The 9,969-nt window shown below is 45.6% G+C and overlaps 1 protein-coding gene across 1 annotated transcript; it reads left to right on the top strand.

Annotated features, from left to right (window-relative positions):
- The first annotated feature begins 1,412 nt into the window (after nt 1-1,412).
- On the top strand, nt 1,413-9,366 carry kctd14 (potassium channel tetramerization domain containing 14). Its single transcript, XM_046315340.1, has 5 exons — nt 1,413-1,570; nt 2,385-2,615; nt 2,768-2,902; nt 3,201-3,353; nt 8,506-9,366. The coding sequence occupies exons 1-5, from the start codon at nt 1,517-1,519 to the stop codon at nt 8,659-8,661; spliced, it is 729 nt and encodes a 242-aa protein (XP_046171296.1). The 5' UTR covers nt 1,413-1,516; the 3' UTR covers nt 8,662-9,366.
- Nucleotides 9,367-9,969: the final 603 nt, after the last annotated feature.

Genomic DNA, 9,969 nt, shown 5'->3' with positions numbered 1-9,969 from the left:
ACACCTGGTGGGTGGATTACCTTGGCAAAAGATGCTCACTAACGACTGTAAACAAATTTGAGAGGTATTTTTTTTTCTGTGGAAAATGTGTGGGATCGTGATTTTGGTTTGCAATGGCGTACACCACTGACAATTTGAAATGGTCCACCCACAGACCGTGTGGTGAAGGTCCAATGGAGCCTGTTCAACCTCACCAGGCTGAAGAAATGTGGCTTGGTTCTAAGACCCTCAAACTTTTGCAGATGCACCATTGAGAGCATCCTGTCAGGCTGCACACCACCTGGTACTGGCAACTGCAGTGCTTTCCAGAGTGTGGTGCGGTGCGGTCTGCACAATGTATCACTGGGGGGCACATTGCGTGCCCTACAGGACACCTACAGAACCTGATGTTACAGGAAGGCCAAAGGACATCAACCAGCCAAGCCATGGCCTGTTTGAGTGCATCAAAGCTAGGACTGAGAAGCTGTTTTTCAATCTCAGGGAGACCAGACTGTTAAATAGCCGGCCTCCACCCAGTACCCTGCCCTTAGTCACTGTCATTAGCTGGCTACCACCTGGTTACTCAACCCTATGTACATATTCATGGGATCACTGGTCACTTGAATGTTTACATACTGTTTTAGTAATTTCATGTTTATACTGTACCCTAGTCAATGCCACTCCGACATTGATCGTCTTGATATTTGTATATTTCTTTATTTTACTTTGTGTATTGTTGTGAATTGTTAGATACTACTGCACTGTTGGAGCTAGGAACACAAACATATAGATACACCCGCAATAACATGTTAAAAATGTGTGTGACCAATAAAATTAGCTTTGAAACATGGGATCAACGTTTATATTTGTGTCCAGGGTACTTTCCATGAAGAACTGCGCACCGTTGGGGAAAAACATGCAATTCAGTACAAACCGTCACGCACAACCGCCCAGAGCCTTGCCTGGGAGATGCCGAGACCATAGAAATAGTGATGCCTGAAACTCCGTATTTGACCACGCCCACAGAAACATCTAGGCGCAACTGAGGTTGTTCGATTTGTTGTTCGATTACCGGGATATGGCCCGAGACATTAACACACGTGCTTGGCATCATGCCCCATGTGCTGTTGTCTGTGTCCAATAATGTTTGTACCATGTTTTGTGTAGCTACCATGTCATGTGTTGCTGCCATGCTATGTTGTTTTAGGTCTATCTTGTCATGATGAGTGTTTTGTCCAAAATGTGCATTTAATCCCAGGCCCCGTCACCGTAGGAGGCCTTTTGCCTTTTGGTAAGCCGTCATTGTAAATACGAATTTGTTAACTGACTTGCCTAGTTAAATAAATATCATTACGCCGGGAAACCCGGAGGCAGCCTCGTTACAAAATGCAATCACTTTTCACGTGCATTTAAACTCCTCCTACATGGTGAACCGGGCCATCTTAATCGAATCCCCTCACTTGCTGTTCCTTGAGCTTGTTCGAGCGAGACGTGTTGACACAGTCCAAAACATTTCCCACAACAGCCAGGAAAGAAAATGAGTCTTCCAGACTCCAGATCCCCGGGCAAACAGTCTTCTCCGGGGCTACAGGTAAGGAAAAAGTGTTCATTGTGAACTAGTCATTCAGTACAAGCATCTGGAATGTTTGGAGGAAGTTGTTTATTTGTTAACTTCTTCAGCTTTTCAATTACCTTCAGCTTGAGACGGTATAGAGTAGCCAAAATGTTCTCTCCTTCAAGGTAATGAATACAGTCTGCTTTGTCACCAATTTACGAGTTTGTTCTAAAATAGTAGCCTTATGATGACATGTGTATTCTACACTGTTACGATCTCACGCAAATCTGGGCCAGTAATTCACGAAGCGTTTCAAAGTAGGAGTGCTGCTCCAGGAACAGTTTAGCCTTTTATATCATAATGAATATGATTATACGAGGGACCTGTTCCTAGAGTAGTACTCCTCCTAGAGTAGCACTCCTCACTCCTCCTAGAGTAGCACTCCTACTCTAAGAACTATAAGTTCTTGGCTCTCATACTGACAAGTGTGGAGGGTGTTGCTGCTCTGCTGACCAGGCAGGTAGGCACATCCTTGAGACGACAGTATTTATCTACGGTGTAGCAGTTGGACGATTCCTTATCTCACACTGAGTCAGTCCACCTCTTGAGACAAATAACTTAGAAATGGACCTGCTGACTGATTGCCACGTTGTTATGTAGGCGGTGTTCCTACCTCTATCATCACATAATTAAATATATTATTTGAAACAATGAATTTAATGTTTATTTGTGCTTCATTGATGTGAACTGGGCCTTTACCATACTCCGTTCCTAGCCCGTTCCCTAACAGTTTCTAACCCTAACCTATATCCCTCCCTGTACCTAACCTTAGCAGTCTCCCTGTCCCCAGAGTTGTTCTGTAGTGCAGCTGAATGTGGGTGGTCATGTGTTCACCACATCTCTGTCTACGCTGCGTAAACACCCTGACTCCCAGCTGGCCTTCATGTTCAGTAGTGGTCAGCAATCCAAACTGCCCACCGACGCCAAGGGACGCTACTTCATCGACCGCGACGGGACGCACTTCGGAGCCATTCTTCAGTTCCTACGCACCCAGCGCCTGCCCACAGAGAGTGTTCTGGAGGTTCGTGACAAACACGCACACTAGCCCATATGTTGGAACCCTGAACCAATGAGGTAGCCCATCATGCATTGTCATCATCCCTGAGATCTTTTGCCCCCAGTAGTTACGAAACTTCATAATATGAGAGTCCTACGTGTGGTTGTGTGTAACAGGTTTACCAGGAGGCGCTCCACTATGACGTCAGAACCCTGGTGAAGCAGCTGCAGGACTCAGCCCAGCTGTTTGGAGAAACAGTGGGGAGGCAGCAGTTCATCTCCAGGGTCCCCAACTATTTGGAGAACCTGGAGGTACAATAACAATACCTAATGCCTGGGGTGATCCAGCAGCCTCAGCCGCTGTCTCTGGATTACATGTGTTGAACTATTGTGGCGAGTATGGGTTTGAATCCGACCCAGTGCTCTAGCACTCTCTCTGCGCCCATCTACTCTATCTATCCTGTCCAGTAAACACAACACATGTGAATGGAGTGGGACTGACCCACTCCTTAAAAAAAAATACAAAGACTGCCTCTACATCGTCCCTGTCAAATAACTGATATCAATTCATTTGAGTTATTATTTTTGGTCACTGTTCTATGACTACCAGGTGTTGGTGAGAGTGGCCCGAGCAGAAGCCATCGCAAGCCGTCACTCTGCTGTCATCGTTTGTGTTCTGAGGACCGAGGAGGACCTGGGTCGCTATGACCATGCCGTCAACAACCTGGAGGAACAGGAAGTGGTGCGGTTCGGACCGTGGAAGGTGTGTAACTGTACTTGTGTTTTAGTGTGTGTACCTGTACTTAATAGTTTATGTATATGACTACTACTGATGATGCCACAAAGGCACTTTCAACTGGAAAAGTAGGCTTTAAATGGTGCTGGGGTTTCTCTTTCAAATACTCGTTTCGATGTCCCACGATGGGATTTGCTGGATAGGAGGATCACTACGGAAGAACCAGTCACATAACGTGTTACACGGCTAGCTATCGAGACCTGGTTAGCCCACGCTGCAAAACATAAGCTAACTTGGTCAGCTCGCTGGAAAGCAAGCTGACCACACTAGCATTCATACTTGCACAGCGGCAGTGTTACTAGCTCCCTTCTCGTTTATTTTAACCTACGTTCACTCGTTTGTTTCTTCACTGCAAATCCACCGGCCGAGGATGAGCTTCAGCTCCACACAACCCTGACGCCATTTGTGGCGAGGTTATGGATTCAGATTGTCATTGGGTCTACACTCATGTAGCCTTAATTAATTAATGCATCTTGCAAAAAAAAGATGTTGGAACACATGAAAGGGGCTGAGATACAGGTCCAGAGACTGAAGAGGAAGCGAGACACCCCACAATTGTATTTATTCTGGTTCAATGAACTAAGTAGATCATAGACACCAATGCAATAGCAACTGGCGATTGCAGACACACTCAGTTAAATAGACTAGAACAACAACAACAACAACAAATGGCATGGTAAACAGCATTAGTGAACTATGCTATATATGTATGTGGAAACCCCTTCAAATTAGTGAACTATGCTATATATGTATGTGGAAACCCCTTCAAATTAGTGAACTATGCTATATATGTATGTGGAAACCCCTTCAAATTAGTGAACTATGCTATTTCAGCCACACCCGTTGCTGACAGGTGTATAAAATTAGGCACACCGCCATGCAATCTCCATAGACAAACATTGGCTGTAGAATGGCCTTACTGAAGAGCTCAGTGACTTTCAACGTGGCATCCTTAGTTTGTAAAATGCTATTGTTATTGTGAAGTGGAAACTTCTTAGTGCAACAACAGCTCAGCCATGAAGTGGTAGGACACACAATCTCTCACAACGGAACCGCCGAGTGCTGAAGCTCGTAGCACGTAAAAATAGTCTGTCCTCTGTTGCAACACTCACTACCAAGTTCCAAACTACCCCTGGAAGCAACGTCAGCACAAGGACTCTAAGTCGGGAGCTTCATGAAATGGGATTCCTGGCCGAGCAGCCACACGCAAGCCTAAGACTGCACACAAGACATTGGACTGGAGCGATTTTTATTTTACCTTTATTTAACTAGGCAAGTCCATTAAGAACAAATTCTTATTTTCAATAACGGCCTAGGAACAGTAGGTTAACTGCCTGTTCAGGGGCAGAACGACAGATTTGTACCTTGTCATCTCGGGGGTTTGAACTTGCAACCTTCCGGTTACTAGTCCAACGCTCTAACCACTAGGCTACCCTGCCGCCCCAATCACGATTCACCATCTGGCATTCCGACGGTCAAATTTGGGTTTGGCGGATGCCAAGAGAACGTTACCTGCCCCAATGCATAGTGCCAACTGTAAAGTTAGGTGGAGGAGGAATAATGGTTTGGGGCTGTTTTTCATGGTTCGGCTAGGCCCCTTAGTTCCGGTGAAGGGAAATCTTAACGCTACAGTATACAATTACATTGTAACTATTCTGTGCTTCCTACTTTAGCAACTGTTTGGAGAAGGGCCTTTCCTGTTTCAGCACGACAATGCCCCTGTGCACAAAGCGAGGTCCGTACAGAAATGGTTTGTCGAGATCAATGTGGAAGAACTTGACTGGCCTGCACAGAGCCCTGACCTCATCCATTGAACACCCTTTGGAATGTTGACTGTGAGCCAGGCCTAATCGCCCAACCTCACTAATGCTCTTGTGGCTGAATAGAAGCAAGTCCCCGCCACAATATCCCAACATCTAGTGAAAAGCCTTCCCAGAAGATTGGAAACTCTTATAGCAGCAAACCAACTTCATAATAATGCCCATGATTTTGGAATGAGATGTTCGACTAGCGTGCCTCAGGGAGATGATGGACCTGTGTTACTAACACCGCCGGTACCTCCCTCTCTGGAAAGGAGGGCTAATCTGCCTCCATTCTTCAGAAGATGTACAAAGCCTCAGTCCGAGCACTCAACGTGACCTCTTTATTGCTAGCTTACCAGCAAAAAGTTACTGGAGGAGGTGGGGGAAAAAATGAATTTGGACATTTTAAGGCTGTGGTTGTACCATGAGTGGTGAGAGCGAAGGTACTTTGGTTAAGCTTGTCCAGCTTGACAGACAAATAAAAAGTGGGCCTACTCGATACACCGGTAACACGCAAGGAGTGGTTTGGTCCAGCTGCCGTGTGTCAGAAGTGTATTTGTATGGAAGAAGGCGACGACATCTGGCAGACCTGGGCCCTGTTGCCGCCTGTTGGTTCCTGCAACTATCCTTCCCAGCCTCACAGCTGAGTTGGGGAAACAAGCTGGTTTTGAAGGACCAAAGCCCCTGGCAACACAGCAGACTGCCAATACCCAGGTTCGAAACTTGAACCAGGGTAACCCTGGGGGTAAACAGTCTTTTGCCGCAGCAATGTTCCGCCCTCTTAACCTCCCTAAGGGAGGCAAGAGGGGTCGACTAACCTACTATTTTCCACATTGTAGAATAATAGTGAAGACATCAAAACTATGAAATAACACATATGGAATCATGTAGTAACCAAATAAGTAGCCACCCTTTGACTTGATGAAAGTTTTGCATGCTCTTGGCATTTTCTCAACCAGCTTCATGAGTTAGTCACCTGGAATGCTTTTCTAACATTCTTGAAGGAGTTCCCACATATGCTGAGCACTTGTTGGCTGCTTTTCCTTCACTCTGCGATCCGACTCATCCCACACCGTCTCAATTTGGTTGAGCTCAGGGGATTGTGAAGGTCAGGTCATCTGATGCAGCACTCCATCACTCTAAATCTTGGTAAAATAGCCCTTACACAGCCTGGAGGTGTGTTGGGTCATTTCCCTGTTGAAAAACAAATTAGAGTCCCACAATGCCCAAACCAGGTGGGATGGCGTATCACTGCAGAGATTGCTGTGGTAGCCCGCTGTTTAAGTGTGCTTTGAATTTTAAATAAATCGCAGACCGTGTCACCTGGAAAGCATCCCATACCATAACACCACCTCCACCAGGCTTTATGATGGGAAATACAAATGCGGAGATCCGTTCACCCACTCCGCATCTCACAAAGACACGGCGGTTGGGACCAGAAATCTCCAATTTGGACTCCAGACCAAAGGACAGATTTCCACTGGTCTAATGTCCAATGCTCGTGTTTCTTAGCCCAAGCAAGGCATCTTATTGGTGTCCTTTAGTAGTGGTTTCTTTGCAGCAATTTAACCTGATTCACACAGTCTCCGCTGAACAGTTGATATTGAGATGTCTTTTACTTGAACTCGGTGAAGCATTTATTTGGGCTGCAATTTCTGAGGCAGGTAACTCTAACTTCTCCTCTGCAGCAGAGGTAACTCTGTGTCTTCCAATCCTCTGCCGTCCTCATGAGATCCAGTTTCATCATAGCTCTTGATTAAATTTTCCGGATTAACTGACCTTCATGTCTTAAAGTAATAATGGACTGTTGTTTCTCTTTGCTTATTTGAGCAGTTCTTGGTCTTTTACAAAATAGGGCTATCTTCTGTATACCCCCTACCTTGTCACAACACAACTGGAAGGAAAGAAATTCCCACAAATGTAACTTTAACAAGGCACATCTGCTAATTGAAATGCATTCCAGGTGACTACCTCATGAAGCTGGTTGAGAAAATGCGAAGCTGTCAAGGCAAAGGGTGGCTACTTTTAAGAATCTGAATTTGTTTAACACTTTTTTTGGTTACTACATGATCCCATATGTGTTATTTCATAGTTTTGATGTCCTCACTATCATTCTGCAATGTAGAAAAATAGTAAAAAATTAAGAAACCCTGGAATGAGTAAGTGTTCTAAATCTTTTGACCGCTAGTGTGTTTCCTTTGCAGCAGCACACGTTCATGGAGAATCTGCACTTTACCCCCAAGCGCCCTCCTCCCCTATACTCTCCCCTTTGCGCCTGTTCAGGTTCCAGCCAGGAAGTCCACTCTCCCGGCACCCTTAGCTGTCTGGGCCTCTGTCGCCTGATATCTGGTACTCCCAAGTCCACAATGCTCAGGCTTTCTCATCATCCCTTTTTTATTATTATTATTTTTTTAACCCTGCACTTGGCTCACGCAGTTGGGCCACTGCCCGCTCTACCTCCTTTTACTGGAGCGAGCGGCTGAGGATACTTTTGCTGTTGTTAACCTTCCTCCCCGGAGTAGGGGCAAGACAGGTCAGACACTGCTTTACTGCAAGGGTGATATCTTTTTCTCTCTCTGTTAAGCAGAGTGATGGAACAAGGCTTATCCCTCATCTTAGAGCCTCTCGACAGCCAGGGAAGCTCTGGTTGCCAGAGATCACCCTCCTGCTTTACAACCAGCTCTGGCAGCTACCATTACCCAGTGATCTTTTGGCCCAAGCGACCAAGATTTTCCACCCTGCCCCAGGAACCATTTCCCTCTGGGCCTGGCCCATGAGAGGATGAATCTGAATGTGACAAGCTTTCCACTCCAAGTCAATGAGACGATCCAGAGTGCCAGTGTCTCTTCTACACTATGGAACTAGTGGTGTGTTTTTGAGAAGTGGCTATCCCATTGGATAGTGGAGGCTGTTATACTGGCGACCCCACATACATTTGAGGTTTTACCGACTGCATGTCACTGCACCTTTCTTTGGCGCATACTGCCCTTAGTGTCGGATCCTGAGGATTGATCATGCCGGACCGTGATACGGGAGTTGGGCATAGCCCATAGTGAGACATCGAATTAAGTATTTGAGAGCAAACTCCAGGTTAACTGCGCCTTATAAAGAGTGAGGGACACCTCATTCGCCATCTGTCACACAACCCAACGTTGTGTGATTGGTTCCCCCGTAGCGATCTGCCTATCCAGTGAATCCCATAGTGAGACATTATTCTCACTCATATTCTCAGAAAACCAGGGTTAGGCAGAGAACATGTGTTACGCAAGTAACCTTGAGTTATGTTTCTCTCATTGTGTGTGTTTGTGTCGCTACAGGCCCCTCCGACTGCCATTGACCTGTTGGACTGCATCAAGATGGATGTAGAGGCCAGGGGATACAAAGTGAGATACGAGCCTCACAGCTCAGACAGAGGCTTTTTGTTCAAGACCAATGATGGCTTCCTGTACAAACTCATCTTCACTTGGTGGTAACAGAATGACGATGTCAGTGTGGAGTAGAACATCTATGGCGGCCTTCTGATTCTCTACCCTTCTCCAGAAGTGTGCACTCCCCCTTCATGCATTTAAAACCATTTGATTTGTGTTACCAAGTCTGGAAGGTCTTTCCACCATATTTATTACACCAGTCCGTTCCTTTTAAATCCACGAGGGGGACTGTATGAGTGCTCACTTCACCCTTCACGTTCCCAGACAGAGACGTGCACAGAGATTATATTAGAATCTATTTAGAAAATAATTGGATCATATTGAAGTTCTAATGTGTCATTCTATGGAGGTGTGTGTGTATGTATAGATGTACGCTCCCCTATGTATTTATTTGGACAGTGAAGCTAAAACGTTTAGTTGGGATCTATACTCCAGCATTTGGATTTGAAATCAAATGTTTTATATGAGGCGACAGTACAGGCAGTACTGTCACCTTTTTATTTGAGGGTATTTTCATACATATTTACTGTTTTATGTATCTAATCCCCCCCCCCCATTTGAAGGTGTGTAACACTGGTTAACCCTATCAATTCTGAGACCCCAGCAAAAATCAGCATGTCAAACCAAAAACTGTTTTTTTTCCAAATGTTTGCTAATTTATAATACAAAAAAAACTACAGCAATATCACATTTACATAAGTATTCTGACTCTTTACTCAGTACTTTGTTGAAGCACCTTTGGCAGCAATTACAGCCTTGAGTCTTATTGTGTATGACTCTACAAGCTTGGCACACCTGTATTTGGGGAGTTTCTCTCATTCTTCTCTGCAGATGCTCTCAAGCTCTGTCAGGTTGGATGCGGACTGTCGCTGCACAGCAATTTTTAGGTCTCTCCAGAGATGTTCAAGTCTAGGCTCTGGCTGGGCCACTCAAGGACATTCAGAGACTTGTCCAGAAGCCACTCCTGTGTTGTCTTGGCTGTGTGGTTAGGATTGTTGTCCTGGTGAATATTCAACCCAGTCGGATCGACTGAATACTCTGGAGAAGCTTTTCATCAAGGATCTCTCTCTCTCTCTCTACTTTGCTTCGTTCATCTTGCCTCGATCCTGACTAGTCTCCCAGTCCCTGACGTTGTAAAAATCCTCCACAGCATGATGCTGCCACCACCATGCTTCACCCTAGGGATGGTCCCAGTTTCCTCCAGATGTGATGCTTGACATTTAGGCCAAAGAGCTCAATCTTGATTTCATCAGACCAGAGAATCTTGTTTCTCATGGTCTGAGCGTCTATAGGGGCCTTTTGGCAAACTCCAAGAGGGCTGTCATGTGCCTTTTTACTGTGGAGTGGCTTCCG

This window comes from Oncorhynchus gorbuscha, linkage group LG19 (genome assembly GCF_021184085.1).
Source record: "Oncorhynchus gorbuscha isolate QuinsamMale2020 ecotype Even-year linkage group LG19, OgorEven_v1.0, whole genome shotgun sequence".
Lineage (NCBI taxonomy): Eukaryota > Metazoa > Chordata > Actinopteri > Salmoniformes > Salmonidae > Oncorhynchus > Oncorhynchus gorbuscha.
This window is presented reverse-complemented; position numbering and strand designations above follow the sequence as displayed.